Source organism: Paramisgurnus dabryanus, chromosome 1 (assembly GCF_030506205.2).
Source record: "Paramisgurnus dabryanus chromosome 1, PD_genome_1.1, whole genome shotgun sequence".
In the NCBI taxonomy this organism is placed as follows: Eukaryota; Metazoa; Chordata; class Actinopteri; order Cypriniformes; family Cobitidae; genus Paramisgurnus; species Paramisgurnus dabryanus.
In genome coordinates, this window is record NC_133337.1 from 31,961,529 (window position 1) to 31,986,948 (window position 25,420).

General features: G+C 38.1%; 2 protein-coding genes across 2 annotated transcripts; one reads left to right on the plus strand and one right to left on the minus strand.

Annotated features, from left to right (window-relative positions):
* Positions 1-15,867: 15,867 nt before the first annotated feature.
* Positions 15,868-20,469, minus strand: LOC135774926 (galactose-specific lectin nattectin-like). The gene is made up of 7 exons (XM_073813690.1): positions 20,466-20,469; positions 20,211-20,384; positions 19,839-19,943; positions 16,943-17,031; positions 16,716-16,838; positions 16,458-16,569; positions 15,868-16,056 (listed from the first exon to the last, which is right to left on the minus strand). The coding sequence occupies exons 1-7, from the start codon at positions 20,467-20,469 to the stop codon at positions 15,983-15,985; spliced, it is 681 nt and encodes a 226-aa protein (XP_073669791.1). The 3' UTR covers positions 15,868-15,982.
* Positions 20,470-20,909: 440 nt separating this feature from the next.
* On the plus strand, positions 20,910-22,632 carry LOC135774918 (galactose-specific lectin nattectin-like). The gene is made up of 6 exons (XM_065284903.2): positions 20,910-21,000; positions 21,109-21,173; positions 21,363-21,448; positions 21,568-21,693; positions 21,909-22,020; positions 22,425-22,632. The coding sequence occupies exons 1-6, from the start codon at positions 20,990-20,992 to the stop codon at positions 22,496-22,498; spliced, it is 474 nt and encodes a 157-aa protein (XP_065140975.2). The 5' UTR covers positions 20,910-20,989; the 3' UTR covers positions 22,499-22,632.
* The last annotated feature ends 2,788 nt before the right edge of the window (positions 22,633-25,420 follow it).

Consider the following 25,420-nt stretch of genomic DNA (forward strand, 5'->3'; position numbering starts at 1 on the left):
CTTTAGTCTCGCGGCTGTCATCAGCAGCGCCTTGCAGCGCCTTTTTTATTAGAGAATTTGATAAAGGAATGACTGCCAAAATGTATTCGCACCATACTGAATACATTTTTTTGTGTGCTTGAATGTACCCTGTACTTGGCCCCTGAATGTAACATGTGGGCCCTTAATGGCCCCTGTTACAGAAAAATCCTAGAACCGCCACTGACCAGTGGTATTGCTAACTATTCGAGAAATCTTATCTTCAACACGTACACACTGTTCTCTACCGGTAAGCTAAGATTTTATCCATGCAATTATCTCGTGAAAAATTTAAAATACATGGCTTATTAATTAGGACCTTATGATTTACTGTGTCAAATGCTTGCTTTAAATCTAAAAGACAGCTCCCACAACACCACCTTTGCATAGGATGCAGTGTAGGTGTAGTATTATTCAAGTGTGTCATGATTTGTTCTGAGATCCTTTTTCCAAAATTTTAGATACTACTGGGAGGATGCTAATTTGTCTGTAATTATTAATAACCGACTGGTCACCTGATTCAGGCTAAATAATGGTGTAATTACAGCAGTTTTCCACGCATTTGGGAACACACGTTCATTTATGGACCAGTTTATAATTTTTAAAGTATGAGGCGCAAACGTGTCCTTATGAGTTTAAAAAAATATATAGCATCTATCCCATATATATCCTTTGCCCTAGTACATTTAATAGAGGAAGAAATCTTTTGTAACTTAATATCACTAATTTCTTTCAAATTTAAGAGGAAAATTTTGATTCATTTTAGGCATGTCAACAGATAAGACATTTAGATCTTGGATCTCTGGAGTAAAGTTATTTGAACTATCAATAAAATAGTTATTAAAGGCCAATGTAAAGCCAATTTAAAGGCATAATCTCTCTGTTTCATAGTGAGCGAATTTTCTTAATTTAACCATGGTAAATATTTTTTTTCCTTTTACTTTTTACTAACCTTGTATGCTAACATTTGCAGATGGAGGTCTATAAATTCCTATTACAATAAATTGCATAAAATAATTTTAAAACCAAAACATTCTAAATCAGAGCCATGGGTCCATTGTATTTGTCCATTGAATGTTGTATTTGATTGTTTTTTGGCATAATGCTTCTGATGTTTAAATGTCCACCTAATAACCCACTACCCACTTGTTTTCGATTTCAAATCCCAGAGAATTTCGAGCATAGTTTACTGTTCTAAATAATCTAAAACAGTGATTCTTTATAATCGCCAGATTGATTATAGACCTCCGCAATGATTTTAATGATGCATATGACATCTTATGGCCATAATTTACAGAAGAAAGCAAAGTATCAGTTGTCAAGGCAAATACCTGTTGTACAGTTTCTGTTATTGAATTAGGGTCACATAGTCGAGCAGAAACTGATGTTGTTTGTGCAGTGGTATTTGCAAAACGATCGTATCCCAGTCCCATATCATTCAAGGCCGTGACCTGTTGTACAGTTCCTGTTATCGGATCAAAAATCACATATTTGCGCAGAATCTAATGCAGTTTGAGCAATGGTATTTGCAAAATGCTCGTGTCCCATGGTATTTGCAAAATGATCATGTCCCAATCCCATATCATTTAAAACAGGGAGTTGACATACATTTCGACATGTGGCAACCATGTCGATCCCAGGCCATCTCATTCGCACGTGGCCCAGGATTTACACTTACCATCCTGGCATTTAAAACAAAACAGCAGAAGTAAACTGTTCATGATAATGCTCATTAAAATAATTTCAGAAATTTTTTGTAAAATATACTTTAGTATTGTGGGCAGTGTAGTTCTTTACCGATTAATTTCTTTATCTTTGAACATTCACATATCAGGCCTTGCCCACGCTCAAGCAAGATACATTACTGCAGAAGTAATATGATTTATGTTATTTTTTTAATAAATTAAAGTTAGCACAGTCACTAACAACTTTTAATATTTTAGTCTGTATTTTAGGTTTATAATTGGTTAACTCATATTTTGTGTTGATATTAGCTTGATAAAAGTAAATTCTTTGTAGATTTGTGGCAGTTTGTATTGCTTACTTGTTATCTCCAATTCTGTGCATTATTTTATAATGGTCGATGATGAAGTGCATATAATGTGGTTTTATAGTTCTTGTATTTACATTTAGCAGATGCTTTGGATAAAAGCGACTTACAAATGAGGTAAACAATAGATCTAACAAGAACAGCAAAAGCCTAAATATATGCAGAGAAAAGAAAGAGAAAGACATTGTAGTCTGTATCCTAATCAGTCTATTGTTAAACACGACTTTATTGTAAAGTTTCTCAAAAGTGCCCGAAGACTAAACCGCAGCAAGCCCCCTGCGAGCCTTCTCATTTTAAACCGTTTTTCTCCTGACTGGCATTGGTTTAACGAACTGGTGATTTACATGCTTTCTCCACAGACCCTTCGTGTTTGGAGTTCAGACCTAACAATAGCAAAGCGATCCTTACTGTGCGTTCACACCAGACGCGGAAAAGGCAACAAAAAAGTTGTTGGACGCTTGCACATTTTGAGTTTACTTGCTTCATTCGCGTGTGAAAATCATTGGAGACATTCACGTGTAAATTTACATCATGAGAGGGGCTTATATAGCTCAAATTGAGTAAACTTATCAGATTGTTCGACCTCCTCACCTCCTCACTTACTTTCTTCCAAACAAGATCTTTAATTCCTGTAATGATTGTCCTCCATTGTTGTTTTGTTTTTCTGCCTCCGCTTGTAATCACGTCATTGCTAGAGCAAGCTCTTGATTGGTTAACGTGGCGCGAAAATCCGCCAAAGTTCAAATTTTTCAACTCGCGCGGATCACGCGTCAACGCCGTTCAAACTAATCACGCCACAGGATGCCTATTCGCTTCTTTGCATTTACTTCACATGTAAATCACTCGCGCTTGCCGCCTCTTCCACATCAGGTATGAACTCACCATTAGGCCAAGGGTGGGATACGTCCCTAAAGTCTTATCGACACCTTTCAGAGTTCAAGTGGTTTCCCTGCTCGTCTGTATTTTAGGTTTACAATTGGTTGACTCATGTTTGTGTTGATATTAGCTTGATAAAAGTAAATTTTTAGTTTATCTGTGGCAGTTTGTATTGCTTACTTATTTGTAATTCTGAGCTTGTCCGTGCAATTTTTTATTATGGTGGATGTTGTACACGATGGTGGAGCACATACACATTTTGTTTAGATTTAATGTGGTTTTATAGTTCTGTTACTTACATTTAGTCATCTAGCAGACGCTTTTATCCTTTTATCCAAAGTGATTTACAAATGAGGTAAAAAAATAGATGCAATTAGAACAACACAATAACACCAATACATAAGTGCACTATAGCTACAGTAGTCGCATTTAGCCTAACACTTACACAGTACACATAGCTAAGTGGGTTTTTTTAGAACAGAAAAGAAAAATATAGAAAAGTATATTAAACTGTGTATTATTAAATCAGGTGTTGATGGAAGAGATGGAGTTTTAGCCGATTCTTTAAAATGGCTACAGAATCTGCAGATCTTGTTGCAACAGGCAGATCATTCCAGATGTTTCAAGTGAAACAGATCCAGAGAAGGTATGATAGAGTTTTTCTAAAAAGAGAGAGAAAGATAATTTTATTGCAAATATAAAATCCAATCTGTTTAGCTTGGAACAGGAGACAGGGTCATGGGTCAGGTATGGTGCATTGTTAAATACACTAACAAGTAACAGGCAGTAGAGGGCGCAATTAAACAAAAATTGTTATGTCCGGTTCAGAATCTTGAAATAATATAATTATGTCTGTCTTTAAAAACCTTTTACAAAAACACATTCATTTAATAGTAGGCTATAGTAAAATGTCATACTTCAAAATTTAAACCATGACAAAATTGATGTTTGCGTACATTTTAAAGTACATTTACATTTATTTATACATTTAACAGATGCTTTTATCCAAAAGCGAATGACAGTGCATTACATTATATACATTATGTACGTATGTGTGTTTCTTGGGATATGACCTTGGGCCTGCTAACCAATGCACTATCACCAACCTACAGTAACACAAGTTAAATCTTTGTTTCAAGCTTTGTTTTTGCTTGCTGTCTTTTATTATAATGTATCAGTCAACCAGAGTGCTTTCCAAATCTGATGTCATGATGTTTTTCCTTATCTGAAAAGACAAAACCCAGAACACCAGCAACCAGCTGCAGCAGAAAGAGTTTAGTCAAGCAGACGCAGAACTGCAGGAAAACAAGCAAACAAAACAAATAAAACATCTATGAGAAATGTCCTTATTTGACAGAGAATCAAATAAAATCAAAAAAAATCTTTACAATAATAAAGATTTAAATGAAATTTTATAAAAAATTAAATAATGATTGTCAGGATCCGGCCATTGTATCCTGTTTAATATTATGTCTTGTCATTATGGCTGGGTTCTGACAGTCCAATGTCTTATGTGAAGGCTCATGATCTTGTGTTTCGAGTCATGTGCCTTCGGTGTCTCGTCTCCTGACCCCGCCCCCTTGTTCTCCCTGTTAATTGTTTAATCATTATTTTATTCCCATCACCTGTTCCTCCCTTGTTATCTTGTTTAGTTTTTTCTATTTAATCCCTTTGTATCCTTGGTCCTGTGCTGGTTCATTTTGTACTATTCGTGTCAGCTCAAGTCTTGGCAACCTAGTCTATTGTTTAAATTAGTCCAGTCCAGTAGTGATGGCGAAGTGAAGCTTTCTTGAAGCAGTGAAGCTTTTAACCCAATTGTATCGGAAAGAGGTTCATTACTCGAAGCTTTTCAAATCAGAGCTCAATGAGGGCCTCTGCTGGTGAAAGTGCTGTTTCACAACATGTTCCACAACCAAACAACGTATTAATTTAATTATAAAAGCAAAACTTAATGGATTGACAAATTAAGGATAGATTCATAAATAAATGTAACACTATATTAAATACATGACCAAAGCATGTTCCATTTCATGCGAATGGTACTTCAAACAAAAATAACAAATTAAGGATAGACCTTGTCTCAAAAGTATAAAGTGTGAACCAATTAAAAAATATATCATGGTATTAAGTGGTGCAGAAAAGGCTTTTTACTACTAATATATTCTATATATATCATAAACTCACTATACAGTAATCGATTCCGTGTAATGCAATACTCCAATACAACCCATGAGGGCGCGCCGCGCATCGCACAATTCTAAACCTTTGAATCAGATAACGAAGCAGTCACGTGGGTGTGTGTGAAACGAAGCTTCGGACGTCATTGGTCACGTGATTTTGCCAGAACGAATCAAGCTTCGATACAAAGCTTCAATGAAAATTGGTTCGTTTTTTTGACACACGCTTCGGAGCTTCGGTGTCACTGGTAACATCACTACAGTCCAGTCCAGTCCAATCCAGCCCAGTCCAGCCCAGCCCAGCCCAGTCCAGTCCAGTCCAGTCCAGTAGTGATGGGAGAAACGAAGCTTTTCGAAGCTTCAAATCAATTGAATCAATTGCTTCGATAATTGATTCAGTTTTTCGAAGCAGTTCGAAACACCACACACGCTTGCGACCCCTGCTGGTCAAAATAGTGTAAAAGCAGATATGTCCAAACATTTTACACTTTTTTTTACAAATATTAGCAAGATTTTTATTAAAATATGTTACGCAATTATTTAACTTAATTAAGACATAGTTAAAAGTGTATTGTGTGTTTTTAGTTTTATTTAGGGCAAATAAATCATTAAAACTAACTACCCTTTTAATTATGCACATTTTTGTCATTAAATCTGTCTATAAACAAAAAGTAGACAAAATGGCAGTGTTATTAGTCAGAAGAATAAATGTTTTATGAACTCGCATAATAAAACTGACCCGAGTTCACCTAAACATATAAGACACTGGTCATGTGATCAACTCCCCCTAGTGGTGAACCATCGGATTTTCGAAACGTTTCGAAACAGTTATGACGTAATGAAGCCTCGTTTGCTAAAATCACGTGACTTTGGCCAGTTTGAAACAAGCTCCGAACCACTGATTCGAAACAAAAGATTCGTAAATGTTTCAAAGCCTCATGAAGCAGTGCTTTGAAAACGACCATCACTACAGTCCAGTCCAGTCCAGTCCAGTCCAGTTAGTGTCAAATCTTTTGTCTAGTGTAGTCTGTCCATTCGTGAAAGTTTCTCGTTCAATGTCATTTCGCCCCCACATGGGCTTTATTTTTCAGTGTATTTAATAAAGTGTTTTCTGTTTACCCCGACACCGTCTGCAATTGGGTTCTTCCGTCTCCTGCTCGTGACAGAATGAACCAGCCCTTCTGGAACCCAGCAGACAGCTCTTTTTTTGTTTGGTTTTTTACCTGATGTCCTCGAGTCTGCTGTTGTCTGTCTATTGTCCTTGGAGTTCGTCTGTTCCTGTGGCCGTTCAGCGAGCCCCGCGTGAGTTCCTGATCAGTGGTCTCTACGGTAGGGCTCCTGGTCGGCGGATTTCGCGGGAGAGTTCCTTAGTTCCCGAGCCTCATGGGAATGTTTTGGTCGGTGAGCCCCGCGGATAAGTGCCGGGATGGTGAGATTCGCGGTAGAGTTCCTGGTCGGCAGGTCCCGTGGGAGTGTTTAAGTCGGAGAGTCACCGCAAGGGAGTTCTGGTCAGCAAGGTCCGTGAATCTCACTGGTCAGTGAGCCCCGCAAGGGTTCCTGGACGGCGGGTCCTGTGTGTTCATGGTCGGTGGGCCGAGCGGTGCTGGATCCTGGACCCATTTCATGTGCGGAGACCGTCTGTCCCGTTTTCTGTTTTTGGAGTTCCAGACATTCTGCACTGGCCGTTGGACTTTGTTTATTGTTTTGTGTTTGTTTTATGTATTGTGCGAGGTGCCAGGTGGCATCCTTTAAGGAGGGGCTACTGTCAGGATCCTGTCAGAATCGTGTTTTGTCTTAATGTCTAGTTCATTTTGACAGGGTTCTGACATCCCGTATACTTGTCTTGTGTCTTTGTGGAGAGTCATGTGGTATGTTTGTTTTGTGTACCTCATGCTTTCCTGTTTTAAGTCTTGACCCTGCCCCCTTGTTTCCTTGTTAATTATTCATGATTGGTTTATTCCCTTCACCTGTCATTGTTCCCTAGTTTAGTTTTTTTCCTATTTAATGTCATTGTGTCTGTCTTGTGCTGGTTCATTGTGTATCTAATGATACCGTCTCGTGTGATCTGTCTTGTCATGATTATTTTCTAGTACTGTTTGCCCCCTTGAGGGTTTTTGTTACATTAAACATCTTTTAGTATGAGCTGTCTGCGCTTGAGTTCTATCCACCTCCACACCTGACAAATAATTGCATTGCAGGCTGATTTATTTTCTGCTTACGCTCCTAAAATTTTCAGTCAGGGGCTATAGTGCTCCTATTAAAAATATAGTTAGTTTGGAGCCCAGAATGACTAAACTTCAAAAAAATGGGGGGGGGGGGGGGCACTTTAAATCTGGTTACCCCAGGGCAATACACTGTGTTAATCAGAGCCTGGTGGTGGAGTGTAATTACATCTCTACGGGTTAAAACTGGCATGATTAACTCCAACTCTAAACAACAATTTACTCTAAATATGTTCAATTTACTCTTTATGTGATTCATTCAACTCAGACATGTTTAACACTGAAATTTTAACTGTCCTATTTTTGCTGTGTAAGTATTTGACAAAAACATTAGTCAACACATTTATTTTGTTTTTACCATAAAGGCAAGAGGGCTTAGATTGTTAGAAATGTAAGTGTCACACAATCACTGAAGTTGTGAAAGCGAAGATTTGACAAAAATGTGAGTTTTGATAAAAAAGATAACAGACAATAAAACTGATAACGTGACTTGATATTATATTACTAATATTTTATTCACTGTATAGCTCGTGAATGCCATCATGGATGGACACCTTTTGGTACGAAATGCTACAAATTCTTCTCTGAGTCAGTTGACTGGGTCACAGCTGAGGTACTGTTATTCACAATGATACTCAATGTTCTGTCATGATCCAAGCAAAATTGCAATCAAATAATCTCTCTCTCTCTTTAGAAAAACTGTCAATCCGTTGATGCAAATCTGGCATCTGTGTGCAATACAGTGCAAAACAACTTTCTCCTGAGTCTTGTGCCTGCTGACACACGTGCCTGAATTGGTGGCCATGATGCTGAAGTGGTATAAAAATAACTTTGCTCTGAAATGCTGATATTGTCTGTCTAATCTAAAAAGAATGCTTTTTGGGATAACCTTTGACTGTTTGGTTTCTGGTGATTGTAATTTTAATTAATATTCTGTACACTGCCAAATGACAAAGTTAAGGTTTACTTTTGTTTAAATGAATTGTTAAATATTTTGGTTTGCTATTGTCTGCTGTATGAGGGATTTATATGGACTTTTTGACTGGAAGGTTTGTTATACTTTGAATACTTTATCGTTAAACTGAACTGAACAAAATTTCAACACACAAATGAAACATTTATAAATACTACATAATAGAAATGTTGTGTTGTTGAGTAACTGTAGGTTTATAAGTTTTAGTAACATTTTATTAGAAGTTTTATGACATATCCACCATTCTGAGGGGATCGGAATAATCCGACTTTTTGGGATCAAACAAATCCCAATCTTACTAAAATGTTTTGACCAACACAAAGTGACGATCTGATCCAGATCAAAACCTAGATTGGATTTTGTGATCCAATCAAAAACTTTTTTTTTTAAGCAACCCATTTAGAAATTTTGATCTATTCCGAAATCCAAATGGATTACTTTTGAACAACTGGCCCCAGGGTCAAATGGTGTGCATGGGGTACATGCAACTCCGACACTAGGTATCCCAAGAAGCTGGGCGACGTTGTGTATTTTTTACCCTTTCCCAAGCCACATCTCAACCGAGATAACGTTAAGCGTCTGCTCTTGTTATGCGGTAGACCACAACACCAACTAAACGTGGATAAATTAAACAAGGATGTCTATATCTGTTCTAAGTTAAGTCAACAATGTATTTGAAGGTTATCTTTAACATCTCTAACGTAACGTTAGCCTAACATAGAAAACGTTAACGTTAGCTTCTAGCTGCGTTGTACATCATGTCACATAGCTTCATTAAAGTATCTGTAAATAACCAAGATAAATGTTATTTGTTATAGCATGTTTTGCTAAATGATTCATGTAAATACTGTAGCACCAAACTAACAGAGAGGTACTCTTGGTAAAGATGATAAAATTATATATATATTATATGGTCTGTGATTAGGCAACTTTACTGTGTGTGTGTGTAGGTGTGTGTGTGTGTGTGTGTGTGTGTGTGTGTGTGCGTGTGTGTGTGTGTGTGTGCGTGCGTGTGTTTCAGATCACGTTAACCGAAGCAGTGCTCAACTATATGTCAACTATATGTGAAAACTATTTATCATTATGAGAATTAATTAGCTGTTGCACATACCCAACATCTCTATTTCATATATTCCAATAAATGCAGTTGTTATTAATCGTATATTCCTCATTTTCTGATTTCTCGATATGATTAAGCAATAATAACTTTCACATGTCCTAACTTGTAAATAACAAATTATGTAACTTCTCTTTGCATATTTCTAGTCCAGTTGTAAACGGGTCCGTTCTGGTTAGGTCGGCATCTGTCGCACTTCTTTATTTCTAAAGTCCTCCGATGAACTTCTCATTATGAGCGATGTTGATCAGGACATGTCGACCTGGCAAACCTCTTGACTTCTCTAATCCCGAGGGTTACTTCCCTAGTTTTTGAGACTTCCTTGAGCCCATTATAAGATGTCTATTTGGCAAAAACAATGTGACAATGGTCAAGAGTTATATCTACAGAGGAATGTGTATGATTTATATCGGACACCTACATGAATATCATCATCCATCCCAGGTGACTAATGCTTGCTCTTTTATCTCTATATATTGTAAGACTTTATCAATAAACCTTTGACTATGATTGGAACAGAACTTTGTGTCTGTCTTTCATAGCCCCTGATCAGAATCTCTGCTGCTCAGCTCAGACCTCCAGCCTGCAACAACATATCTCTAGACCTGATTAGAAAATTCAATCTAACAATCATAACAGTCATAAAAAGAAAAGACCAGGTATAAATGCCCTCCGAAACGTTTTCAAGACGTTTGATCACTCAAACCACTTTAGGAGGTGGTCTGGGATGCATTTCAGATGAAACTGGACAAGTGTAAATACATCTGGTTGGTGAAACCACATGTCAGCGCATAACTCCTCCAAAGCGTAACCACGCCACCCGGAAGTTAGCCGGCAAAGAGGCAAACAAACGTTGCTTTATGGAGCGACGACAGCGGTTAAAAAAGCTTCTGAGAACCAATAAAAGAGTCCAATGACAAACTCCAATGACATTAAACAAAGAAATAAAACTTTGAGAGAGAGTTTTGTGAACGCTTTTCCCCGACATTGACCTGTACGTTGAATCACTGTGCCGTCACTCTCATGCCGCTCTGTACTGTGCGCTCCAGTTCATGCCGAGCAAGGAAACGCGTGTTCCCTGTCCAACATACAGTATAACATACAGAACAACATACAGTAAGTGCTGCCTTTTGTTGCATAAACGTCACCTTAAGTTTTTTAAGGCGGAGTAATGAATAGTGTATTTGCATTTTGCGCGGGAGTAGAAGATTGGATTTATATCCGTTTTGCCAAGACCATTTATTTTTGTGGCCAAATGTAAATGGAACAGTTTTAACAAATCAGATAGCTATCCGAACAGAGAAAACACATGAAGTGACAAGGTGTAAAAACAGTGGTAAGTTTATTCTATAGCAGGTAGTTTAATAAAAAACTGGACACACACTCTCATTTTGTTACAAACCTTTATCAATTTTGTTTGTTCTGATTAACACATATGAAAATGTTTTAGGAATGTTTGTAACCAAACCGTTTATGAGCCCTATTCACTTCCATAGTATTCTTTTTTCCTTCTGTAGAAGTAAATGGGGCTCATTATCGATTTGGTTAGATGTTCTTAACATTAAGAACTTGATTAAGATAACAATTGGCAAGTCTGCTAAGATGGTTATCTAAATAAGATGGTTTCAGATACAGTGTCATGAGTTTAACCCTTAATTTTTTTAAGTGTTACCTTCATCAGGGGAATTAAACTCTTTGACGTTTCCCAAATCTTCTTTCTAAACATGCACACAAAACTGGCCTTGATTTGGTTGTTTTTAACCATTTATAGTGTTTGATAGACCCCAAACATTTAGGGCCCTATTTTAACGATCTGAAACGCAAGTGCGAAGCGCAACGCGCAAGTGAGTTTGTGGGCGGATCTTGGGCGCTGTTGCTATTTTCCCGGCGTGAGAAATAACTCTTGCGCCGGGCGCAAATCAATAAGAGGTTGGTCTGAAGTAGGTTCATTATTCATAGGTGTGGTTTGGGCGTAACGTCAAATAAACCAATCAGAATGCTAGCCAACATTCCCTTTAAACGCAAGGGCGCAAGTTCCATGGCGGGTTGCTATTATTATGACGGATTTACCAGGCGCACGCCAGGAGCGGTTCACAGCCGAGGAGACCGACGTCCTTGTACAGGGGGAATCCCACGCTTGCCAGCATAAATCGGGCATGCCGTGTAACGGGAGGTGGATCTGCCTCAGGACTTGACGCCAGCAGAGGACATCGCTGCGTCCACCCTCACCGCTGAAAGGGTTTGGGGGCTTTGAAATCGGACCCAAGAAACGCAAGCAAGGTCCAACCCCAAAGTACTCTTACAAATCAAGTTCATATACATTAAGGTTTCTTATGAAAACATTTTAATTATTATTTACATAAAATAAACGTAATACAGCCACACAACAAAATTATGAAAATATTTTAATCGTTATTTGCATGAGAATAAATAAAAACTATCACCACAATGCTCACCACTATGATTCCCCTTATCTCGTGTATTAATATTTTTAAGTGTAACAATTTATGATTTGCAAAAATAACTGTTGCATCTGTGTAGATACGATAAGCAAAGTGTATGCGCGTTGTGCACCCTATACATTATGGTCAAGCATGCGCCCTTAAAATAGCATAATGAACAACGCGCAACGCGCCACTGACTTTAAACTTTTTTTTTCTGGTCAGTGGCGCAATTGTTTTTTGAAACTGCAAAATAGCATCAGGGATGGTTTGCGCTGGAACACGCCTCTTTTTTTGCGCTGAACCACCCAGGGAGCGCAAGTTCATTCCCTAGTTTGCCGACGTGCTTCTGTGACGGGAAAAACCCGCTGTGCGCCGGGGCAAAATACGAATGATACATGCGTCACGGACAAAGTCAATTGCGCTGGGTGCAAGATAGAGCCCTTAAAGAGTGATTGCATAAGGAATTATATATAGTTTTTCATATAAAAACATGTAATTGTATATTTTATTTCCTTCTCAACTTTACAATTATGCTGTGTTTTTGTGGAAAAACTTTTTTTTTGCCTATTTAATGCACAATTACTTAACTAGGCCATAAATTGGAAAAAAAAAATTAAAGAAAAAATCACTTAAATGTCGATCTCAATTAAATCTAAATTGTTTTTGGACATTGCTCTATGTGTTAGGGATAGAATACTGAGATCTGCTGGTTTGTGGAAAAACTTTAGAAATTATAATTAGAGAAAGAAAGTGCAATGACCACACCTATCCATAGAGGTCCATAGTTTAGCTAAGCAGTAATGATATTCATCACCTGATAAATGGCTATTTACAGTCCTGCATTACTACAGTAAAAATTTGATTTTAAACAACCCTAGATTGTAAGTTCTCGTTAGTCACGTCGTGACCGACGAATTGGAAACTGCTTCGTGGCTGAGGCGGCGTTCAGTGATAGTTTATGTTCCATATGTGAGAACATGACTATGATAGATTTGCGCAGTCGGGTGGCGTATCTCTGGGATCGTCACCCCCCTCCGTTGCCTACCGGCCCTAAGTGTCAGGAATTGCCAGGAGACAGAACCCAAGCACAGACAGAATAAGGGAACAAGGATAACTTTATTAAATAAAACTGGAAAACAAAACCCACGAGGGGGCAAAATCAAGATATGACACATGACAGACTAAACACTAAACTAGATAATAAACTTGACTGGACTAGACTGAAAACAAACAGTGAACAAGAAAATAAACGTAAAATAATCTCTACAATGAACAAGACTTGACTTAGCACTTGACTAAACTATGTGACAGGAAACCACAAACTCCATATAAACAGACGATCGAGCACAGGACAGCAAACACAAGGGTATTAAATAGGGGAGCAAATCAAGAGGGGAACAGGTGACATGAATCAAACAATAATGGGATAATTAACGCGGAAACAAGGGGGCGGGGTCAGGAGACGAGACAGAAAGCACATGGCTACGAAAAACAAAGCCAGTACTCTCACAAAAAACATGGGGCTGCCATGATCCTGTCACTATGACTAGAAAACTGTGACCTGAAGACAGGATCATGACACTAAAGGGGATCGCACACCGGCCGCTCAGCTCAGCGAAGCTCAGCGCCGCGCCGTTCTAAAAAAATCGAACACATTGCTTTCTATGAGTATACGCACACCGGCGCCGCCAGGTGGCGCCTGTCTGCACCGCCCAGCTGTGACTCAGGAAGTTGTTCAAATCCCTGTCGCACACAGCGCCACTCACATAGTTTAACATTAAATAACATCATATTTGTCCCAAATCATTAAGGATTAACATTGGCTGCTAACGTATATTTTGCATTTTGAAGTAGACGCTATCTGACGAAGCTCGCGCTATTTAATGTGCACTTCCGGTTTACAATACCTCCGAGTTCTGCTAGACGCAACGCGACGCAGCGCTGAGCTGCGCGGCTGGTGTGCGATCCCCTTAAGAAGGCAGCCGTGAAGCTCGGGAGAGACAATCTGTGTATAATGGTGCTGAACAAGTCCGCTGGCTCGTGGCCTCGGCAATAAATGCTATGACATTATTGCAGGTACACCAGGCAAAGGCACAGCGTGACCTGCACAAGTGGGGGCACGATCCGACTGCTTTTGAAGAACTTCGCACAGCTACTGACCTGGCACTGAGAGCTACTAAGGTCACTGTGCAGGCCGTCGGATATGCGATGTCCACCTTTGTGGTCCAGGACTGCCATCTCTGGCTGTGCCTGCCTGACATGCGTAAGCAGGATCGTATACAGCTCCTAGATGCTCCGGTGTCCCAGGCCGGCCTGTTTGGCCAGAGGGTCGAGGACTTCGCTCAATGGTTCTCAACAGCCCAACAACAGACTGAGGCAATCGCTCAGATCCTGCCGCATCACAAGTGTACACCTGGCCCCTCGACATCAACTCCTCAGTCTGCCTCTCGCCGAGGGCATCTTGCAGCAGCTGCCTCTGTTCTCCTGGGCCACTTCTTCAAAGAATGCTTAATGGTAAATGGACTGCATTTATATAGCGCTTTCACAGACCAATGGCCGTCCAAAGCGCTTTTCAAGTTTTGCCTTACATTCACACATTCACGCACTCATTCATACACCGACGGCGGTGTGAGCCCTACAAGGCGCCATCTCATTTTCCATCTCATTGATGGCCATCAGCGGTTGAGTAAAAGACAGTCTAAACATTTTACACTTTTTACAATAATATGTTTTTAAGAAAAATACAATTTAACTTAATCAAGCCATTAATCAAGCACGCGACTGTGTATACCAAAAATTATAATGTTAAAGAAGCGGTGAATAAAAGAATCAGTTTTACCTTGATATTTTGTTATATAAGAGGTCATACTTAAATGAACATCCTGCAAGTTTCAGAACTAACAACGTCCTCATTACTGAACTATCACTGTTTTTGGCACCAAGCCAAGAAAACAGTTGGTTCAGAAATGTGCCAATGTGTGATGTTGCATAGATTAAACCCGCCCCACACATACGCAACCCAGGCAACGATGTCAGTTAGTAGACACGCCCCTTACTGCTGATTGGCTACAAGTGTGTTTTGGTACTCAGCCTGTGTTTTTCAAAAATCATGCACCCCGCCTTTAATAAGTCAGAATGCATGAAAAATTGTTTACCCCCCTCCATTTAATAGACTAGACATGAAGAAATATCAGAGTTTCAGACATTCAGAAATGATTCATCCATTACAGGCACGATCTCTTGAACTCTTGTGAGGAGACTGAAGGGTTTCATTTCATTTAGGTTTAAGAGAGCCTGCAGGTTCCTGCTATTGCTCAAGAGGAGCTCACACTAAACACTTGACACTTTTATTTATCTTTTAATACTGAGTACAAAATTCCTGTATTTTCTGGATGCGCTCTAATAACGAGACTGACACATGATTATAAATGAGCAATATACCATTGCAAAAAAGAAATCAACAATAATTCATTTAAATCTGTTTGCTATTACATTATTATTTGATCATGATTATGTTTTTGTCTTTTGATGTAAAGTTTAACTGCTGTGGAGGAATCTCTCATGGATTTGTTTCAATGTACTTCAGTTGTTCTGAAGAGAACCTCAGTCATGAACGCTGCTCAGTTTCCTACTCCTGCTGTCTGCTCACTAAAGAGGAGGTTAAGAAACTTCCTTAAACAGCTGACACCACAAATATGGAGATGAAAATGTTAACTTAAGGTTTAGGAATGCACAGCGTGAAACATCAGATTATAAATACTCAGGGTTATCTCTTAACTCTTAAGTATGAACAGTGTGAAACGTGAAACAGATAACAAAGGATTCCATTAACCTGGGGTTTAGAATAACCTGTGGTTAACCATTTCAGTTGTAATAAGCCCTTTTTGTTATTTTAAATGGAACTCTATTGTTGTTTTGTTTTATATTGTATTTTATTTTATGATGATTTTTTTATCACAATAAACACAATTTGCTTTATAAATGCTTTTATTGATTTATTGGTATTCAGAAAGGTTCAGTAAGATACTGGTTTTTACAGATAAGATCAGAACAAAATTTATAGGCATGTAGTACAATCATAGTACTTTTGAAACAGATTGATTTTTCATGATCTCATTGATTTGGCACAAATGTAGCTTAATGTGAGTGAACAGGGCTGATCGTTCCAGCAAAGGTCATCTGTGGGATAAAATGAAAATAAAATCAGTACCGATCATTACAGGTGCAGTTTGAATAAAATCTGATCATAAATCAGCAATAAATCAGTGTTGTAAAGGGTCTAAATGCTTAAATGTAAATGTAATATTTCAGTTTATCTTTTTAATAAATTTACAGACATTTCTAAAATTCTGTTTTCACTTTGTCATTATGGGGAACTGAGTGTAAATTAATGAGATAAAATGAATTCAAACACTATCAGTCTGCAACATAACAACACTGAATAAGTAAAATGGATCTGAATGTATAGTGAATGTACTGCAGGTATCATTTTCTGACAACTAAACTTGAGATTTTAATACTAAATGCTAAAAAAAATTTAAATTGTGAATAAAAACAATAATGATAGGGGCCATTCTTACTTCTGTAGTTTACTTCCAGGCAGTGCTCGTTACCACCTTTATTGTCAGGTTGTCCAGAGCACCAGTTGGTAAAGTCAAATGGAGATCCATCAGTCCACAGCCATTGTTCCTCCTAATGAGTGAGGAGAGTCAGTAGAAAGAGTTTTCTTATAATGTATTCACACTCATTAATGATATCTATAGAAACAAATGTTTTATAATAAAAGCATTCTTTAAATTAGACAGACAATATCAGCATTTCAAAGCAAAGTTATTTACCACTGCAGCATCATGGCCACCAATCCAAGTTTTTGTGTCAGCAGGAACAAGACTCAGGAGAAAGTTGCTTTCGACTGTATTGCGCACAGATGCAAGATTTGCACCAACAGATTGACAGTTTTTCTAAAGAGAGAGAGATTATTTTAGTGCAAATATAAAATCTAATCTGTTTAGTTTAGATCAAGACAGGACATTGAGTATCATTGAACAATACTGAATGACAGTACCTCAGCTGTGGCCCAGTCCACTGACTGAGGGAAGAATTTGTAGCATTGCACACCAAAAGGTGTCCATTCATTTGGGCATTTCCCTTGAGCTATACAGTGAATAAAATATTAGTAATATTAAGTCACATTATCAGATTTATGCTTCTGTAAGTGCTTTAAATTTTGCTCCTGTTGATATCCTTTTACATAAAGTTACACTTGTTTAGGAAAACACATTTCTATGGGAATTTAATTTGGAATATTAGTGAGTTGCAGTGTTTGGTAAATCTTGTAAAGGTCTTGGTTACCGGCTGCATTCTCAACAGAAAAGACCAAGAAAAGAAGCACAAGAGCTCTCATGACTGCCATGATGAATCTGAAAATGAATTAAGAGGAAAAGTGAAACATCTGCACTCATACGGTATGTACAATGCTGATTAAAACTGAATATTATAGACAGAGATTCAGTAAGTTAACATTATAAAAGCTCACCCTTTTGTCAAATCTTCGTTTTCAGAACTTCAGTGTAGATTGTGTGAGGATCAATGAGGAGTCCTATCTTTTATACTTTACTTCACAGGGAGGGATTCAATATCACAAGGGGTTTGAAGATAAGAAAGGTAAATCTGAATATCATGAATGTATACTTGTACATGAACATTCAAATAAGAATTTTATCTTTATCTTAATTTTATCTGGTCACATTTGTGAGAAATTCATGGTCACATTTGTGAAAAACTTATGGTCACATTTGTGAGAAATTCATAGTCACATTTGTGAGAAACTTATGGTCACATTTGTGAAAAACTCATGGTCACATTTGTGAATAACTCATGGTATTACAATCTCTAGGGGAAAAGCTGCTATAAATAAATCGGAGAGACTCCCCCAGCCGTCAGACCAAATACAAGAAAAATACCGGCAATTTTAGTTAAATATATTAATTTATTGTATAAAGTGGACAACAGGCAATCTCGTTTTTTGTTCAATGTATGGAGTAAGAAGTGTTACAACTTAAGTCACCCCCTCCACCCAAAATAACAAACAAAACAATTCTAAAATGAAAAAATGGGGGGAAATAACTAACCTGGCTAGATGGGACAAAAGCTATTACAAATTCTCTGGCCTATCTACTCTCACCGAAATATAAAAAATATGTAGGGAAATAAAACACACAGGGAAGGTCACCCCTATGACGAGATATTTTACAAGTGTGATTCCATTACAACTATTCGGTCTGGCGGTTGACGGAGCCATTTCACCGTTGCCGATTCTTTTTAAAAGAAATGTATTTGCCGACTCCAATCAGAGTCACAGATTTTCAGATTAATCGTTTTTTTTAAGTGGTCGATTCAAAATTGATTCTTAAAGCCCGTGAATCAATTTTGTTCCATATTTATTTCCGCAAACAATGAACGTAAGATTAACGTTAATCGAATTACTAGTCTTCTCCACTAGATGTCACCCTCTTTTTTTCCTTGCACGATGTTACGAAGGAGCGAGAGGCGAGCCTGTAATTCATTCATTCAGTCTTTATTCTAATATATTCTAATATAATATAATATAATATTCTATATAATCTATATTCATTGAGTTGAATCGAAAACCGAGTATAAAAATTGGCCCGGGAATTGGAATTGAATCGAGAATCGAAATCGAATCGATTTGATAGCTTTTGAATCAAATTGAATTGATCTGGAACATCTGAATCAATACCGAGCCCTAGTCACGGAGTGGAGCCATGCTTAATGACGGGGTGGCATCTTGCCCTACAGTCTCAACCTGTGTGAGAGAGAGAGAGAGAGAGAGAGAGAGAGAAGAGAGAGAGAGAGAGAGAGAGAGAGAGAGAGAGAGAGAGAGAGAGAGAGAGAGAAAGAGAGAGCTAAAAAACAGTAGACAGCACTAAGGGTGTCAACAATAATCGATGCGGCAATGCATCGCAATGCGCGCATGCACGATTCAGCATCGATGCAGCAAAGTGCCATAATCGATTATGTCAATGTTTATGACCGAGATAGACGGGTAAATAAAACGGGTAAATAAAATGCACACTTTTCCATGGAAAGTGAACATATGGGCACATTTCGGATTCTACGAAGTTAATAGAAAACTAGACAAGACTTAAGCTGTGTGTAAAATTCTCATCTCAGGTATATAATTGTCATTGTCTTAAAGCTGCTAAGCTTCCGTTTTTGTTGAGAATAGTTGCACTTGACTTTACTACTTGACTGATTAAAAATGTGCCTTGTTGTGTACAGTAGAATTCTGATGCATCGCAATGCATCGTAGAATCGAATTGAATCGTTACCTGGTGAATCGTAATTGAATCGAATTGTGAGGGCAGTTCCAATGCACACCCCTAGACAGCACAACCAAAATACATTTTCGTAACACCCCACCACCAAATATCAACATGCTGTCTTTAGGTCCTTATTTACATAGAGCACCTGAGTGTGCGTGAACGGGTTGTTACATTTACAGTAGGAAACCCTGTTCATGGTATACCTCAGAGTTGCGTTAAATAAAAGTTGCTGGAAGGCAATTAGAATGGTTCTGAATGGCAACAACAGTCTGCTTATCATTCTGCTTTAAATACTGCACGTAAAAAACTATTATTCAAACATCATTGGTAGTGTTAAAGCTAATTCTAAATCTTTATTTAAGACTGTTGACAATTCACTTCTCTGCTGACCAGTGTAACAAGTTTCTTCATTATTTCACAAGAAAGATTTAGGGCACGCACAGCATCACCTCAGTTATGCTAGTGGATATTCAGGCTTCTCATCTCCCAAAAACTACCTTTTGGAACTTTGATATGGTTGGAGTTGATTATAATACAAGTACATTTAAGTCCATGAATTCACTTATCATTGAGTTCTGGAATTATCCCTTCAGAATTAACAATAGTCGCCATTACACCAGTCTTTAAGAAGCCTGGTTGTGATGTCTCTGATTGTGATCTCCTTCTTGGTGAAATCACGTTCACCCTTGCGCGACTGCACTCTCAGGTTTTGCAAAGTCTCTGAATTTTGCAAACAGACATCAGAAACAGAGACACTTCGCACATTTAAATTGTAGGCGAAAGTGAAGCAAAAGCTAAATCACAACCTTGAAGAAACCGTTCGTGAAAGTTGTTCATATAATTTAGCACGTTCGTGAATTCTCCCCAGTCACTCACTTCTCTTTCAGCAACTTCAATGGGACAAGCACAGTAAAGGATAAAGGATTCAAAAATGGAAATAACTTTTGAACCTAATAATCTAACGTATGTTACGCCACATTTCTGTACCTGAGGATGCTTGTGGCACTGTGTACATGTGTCTTCTTCCCTCAACATCCATTAGTTCATCTTCCAGTGGCTGATGGGGTAAACTGGAGCTTGCAGCAAAGTCTTTGATTTTGTCCACAAGAAAAGTGAATGGCTCTCTGATTAACTGTTCAGCATACTTAAGTTTCTCAAAATCTGAAGAAAACGAGCAATGAACTTCTCTTGCATTTGGCTAACTGTTGCAACAAATCTTTCTCTTTGTCAACACATCCTCACTCATATCATGCAGTAGTGGGAAATGAGTTAAATCACCATCGAGTTGTGCAATATTGAGAAATGAGTTAAATCAGCATCATTGAGTTGTGCAATATAGTCCTAGCTTTATTTATAAACTTTCAATACAACACAACAAGTCATCAACATGTTTTCCGTCACCTTGGAGTTGCAGGTTCAGCTTGTTTAAGTGAACTGTGATGTCTGCAAGAAAATTCTTGGAATTGATTCTTTCGATTCCAGAAACAGGAATCGGAATCGATTCTAAAAAATCCGGAATTGAACAGCCCTAGGAAAAGCGTTGCACTAGAGAGCACTATTCGTTTGAATGCAAAATACAATTTTACCACTAGATAGGGGTAAATCCTACTTATTGTCCCTTTAATTTTATGCACAAATTCAGAAAAAAAAATGGTGCATGACGCCCCGCTTGTGTTTACTGAGTCCTTCCTCTTAAGAAAAGTATAAAAGATTGGACTCCTCATTGACCCTCACACAATCTACACTGAAGTTCTGAAAGTGAAGATATGACAAAAAGGTGAGCTTTTGTAACATTAACTTACTGAATATTTCTCTATAATATTCATTAATAATCAGCAGTGTTCAGATGAGTCACTTTTCCTGTTTTTCCTGTTCCCATTTTCAGACTCATGGAAGTCATGAGAGCTCTTGCGTTTCTTTTTTTGGTCTTTTCTGTTGAGAATGCAGCAGGTAACCAAGACCTTTACAGTATTTACAGTACCAAACCATACAACCATTCCAGATTAAATTCTGATAAAATTAGTGTTACATGTCCGCATAAAACTTTGAAAGAGTGTAACTTTATGTAAAAAGATAACAGAAAATAAAATTGATAATGTGACTTAATATTATATTACTAATAATTTATTCACTGTATAGCTCATGAATGTCATCATGGATGGACACCTTTTGGTACGAAATGCTACAAATTCTTCTCTGAGTCAGTTGACTGGGTCACAGCTGAGGTACTGTTATTCACAATGATACTCAATGTCCTGTCATGATCAAAGCAACATTTTTTGCAATAAAAGTCTCTCTCTCTCTCTCTCTCTCTCTCTCTCTCTCTCTCTCTCTCTCTCTCTAGAAAAACTGTCAATCCTTTGATGCAAATCTTGCATCTGTGCGCAATATAGTGCAAAACAACTTTCTCCTGAGTCTGCTTGTGCCTGCTGACACACAAGCTTGGATTGGTGGCCATGATGGTGAAGTGGTAAAGAACTTTGCTCTGAAATGCTGATATTGTCTGGCTAATCTAAAAAGAATGATTTTATTATAAAACAGATATTTGTTTCTATATTATTTTTTGATCCGTGACCTCAATACATTAGGCAGGAAATTTATTCCATATATAAATGACTGAATTATATGATTGAGTGTGAATAGATTATTAGTAAACTCTTTCTACTGACTCTCCTCACTCATTAGGAAGGACAATGGCTTTGGGCTGAGGGATCTCAGTTTGACCTTACCAACTGGTGCTCTGGACAACCTGACAATTATGGTGGTCAAGAGAACTGCCTGGGGATAAACTATGACAGTAAGAATCTCTCCTATCATTATTGTTTTTATCTTAACATTTTATAGCATGTTGTAATAAATAGGCTAGTTTAGTTGTCAATAAAATGTTACATGCAGTGCATTCACTATTGTCAGATTTCTTTTACTTTGTTCAGTGTTGTTATGTTGCAGTCTGATGGTACAATTGTTTGCATTCATTGTTATCTCATTAATCTACACTGAGTACCCCATAATGAAAAACTGAAAACAGAATTTTAGAAATGTCTGTAAATTTATTAAAAAGAAAACACATTTTCATTTAAGTATTTTGACCCTTTGCAACAACACTTGTTTTGCTCTAATGCCTCTTGATCACTGGTGATTTTTTATTATTCAAACTACACTGGTAATGATCAGTACTGATTTTTTCATCTTATCCCACAGATAACCATTGCTGGAATGATAAGCCCTGTTCAATCACAATGAGCTACATTTGTGCAAAACCTCTGATATCGTAAAAAAAATCAATCTGTTTCAAAAGTATAATTGTACTACATGAACAAATTTTTTCTGATCTTATCCTTAAAAGTCAGTATCTTACTGAACCTTTCTGAAAACTTCATTTAATCAATAAAAGCATTTATAAAGCAAATTTTGTGCATTGTGAAGATTTCAACCTAAAATGGCCCTTAACCTCTGAATCAGCCAATAGCTGTCATGATTCTGCCAGTCTGTTATAAGGTGTGTTCGACATCGGCTGTGGCTGGATGTAACCGATCGGCGAGATTAGCCGCGTGCAGGCGGGGAGGAGCTGAAAACGGAGACGTGAAGTCGGACGCGCTGTGGTTCCCGTAGCTTGCTGCATTTACGTCAGGCATGGCTGATCACGTGCCGTTTGCTTGCTTAATCGCATTAAACATGATTTGTAAGATGTAAACTACATAAAAAGTGAATTATACTGTTTTGAATGTCCGTGTATGAGCATGAGTGGAACTGAAGAGGCTTACAGCAGTGTTTTTATAAGAATAAAGAGTTCAACATAAGCATATATTATTTAAATACCAATGTAACTTAGTGGGGTCTACGTTTTTTATCCATTTTATTTTGATGAAAATTACACAATATAACATCGCGACTACATGAAAATAGCTTTAACTGTTATAAAAATACAGATTTGTGAGCATTTGTGGAACTGAGGGCGTGAAAAATAAACACGAAATACACGTGATTGTTGTCATGTGGTGAATCCGACCAATCGTGAAACAGCTGTGTCGTCATTACAGCCCGTGCAGCTCCTCTTCGCGAACTGCGCTGGCTAACTCAGGCGGCTGATCTCGAACCGCTCTCGCGGTACTTAAAAGCCATATGACACAATCACGTGCCTGCAGGGCCAGCTGAAGTCGGACAAAAATACTAACCGGAATGCACTGCTTCAAGTCAGCCGCCGATCGGTCTGCGCAGCGCCGCATGAAGTCGAACACACCTATAGTTATTCATAGTAGTTCATGGTCATGTGGCAGTACCCATGTTTTGTGTGACAGCACATGGCCTTTTGTTTGGGTAGTGTGCTGCCATGTCTTGTCTCTGTCCCCACCCCTTGTCTCCTCGTTAAATATTCATTATTGGTTAACTCCCCACACCTGAACTTCCCTCGTTATCTTGTTTAGTTTCCCTATTTAAGGCCCCAGTGTGTCTTGTCCTGAGCTGAATCGTTTTGTATCATTTGTATGTTCTGGTTTGTTGCTATGTGAAACATAGTCGTCATAGTCAAGTCAAGAAAGCCTAGTTCTGTATAGTTTTGTCATATTGTGCTGTTGTCTTGTCTAGTCTAGTTGGTCATTGTTATTGTTATGTCTTTTGCCCCCTCGTGGGCTCTTTTGGTTATTAAACCCTTTTGAGTTCACCTTTACCTTTGCACTTGGGTCCCATCCTTTGTAAACCATGACAATAGCAAGCCGGCAATGGTATACAGTCACAGCAGCATGTGACAACATACATTCATGAATCATGAAGACATAACAATTATATTAGCATTTAAATATTTAAATTTGCTTCCAAACAAGATCCTTTTAATTCCAGTAAAAGTACGAAGATGTCTTTTATAGCGATGATTGTCCTCCATTGTTGTTTTGTTTTTGTGCTACTGACGCAATGCGAACTGAACCGTATTGAAAGGGAACGATAACCTTGGGAACGAGCATTGTGTAGTTGGTCGTATTTAAATGTCACGCAGCGAGAGTTCGTTGAATGTGCGCTTCAGTCAAAAAAGATAACTCTATGGCGCTCGACCCGGACTTATATAGGGCGTGTAGTCTCAGCCCATTTTTGCGTCTCAAACGCCATTTGTCTGTATTATAGGCTTCAATCGCAGAGTAAAAACTGAAGCAATGCTCATTCCCATTATTTCAGGGAACCAGGGTTGCGTGAGTAACCTTATTGTTTTTATATTTGGTCCTGTTTACTGTGAACTGTTTTTAATATTTTAGTCATTATTTTAGGTTTTTAGTTGGTTAACTCTGTCATGACAACATCTGTCTGTGAGTTACAGTTTTACTTACATGGCAAAATGTTTTGTGTTAATATTAGCTTAATAAAATTATAGATCTTGTGGCCATTTGTATTGCTTACTTATTGATGTTATCTGTAATTCTGTGCATGTATGTGCATTCTGTTAGTATGGTGGATGATGTACACGATGGAGGAGAACATACACATTTTTTTTTTACATTTAGTCATCTAACTATGGAGCTCCTAAGGGGACATGAAGAAAAAGTAAATTAAAAAAAATTCTGCACATAAAGGTTTCGCGTGAGCACATGAAATTAAACTTTAGATTTTTTTTTACTCCAATGTCCAAAGGGGCTCGGTATCTAGCAGATGCTTTTATCCAAAGCGATTTACAAATGAGGTAAAAAATATATGCAATTAGAACAACACAATAACACCAATACATAAGCGCACTATAGCTACAGTAGTCGCATCAAGCCTAACACTTACACAGTACACATAGCTAAGTGGGTTTTTTAGAACAGAAAAGAAAAATATAGAAAAGTATATTAAACTGTGTATTAGTAAGTCAGGTGTTGACGGAAGAGATGGAGTTTTAGCCGATTCTTAAAAATGGCTACAGAATCAGCAGATCTTGTTGCAACAGGCAGATATAAATATAAAATCTAATCTGTTTAGCTTGGATCAGGAGACAGGGGCTGAATCCGAAACCGCATACTGCCATACTATATAGTAGGCAAAAAGCAGTAGGCGAACGAATAGTATGTCCGAAACCTCAGTATACGTAAAAGGGTAGGCGAGAATTAGCGGGATTTTGGACGTTTTCTCGCGAGATTCAGAGGCACGTGTACTTAAGTATTGTCCGAAACCGCCTACTTACTGAAAATGTAGTAGGGGAAACAGCACGTGAACAGAGTAGTACGTCCGAATCA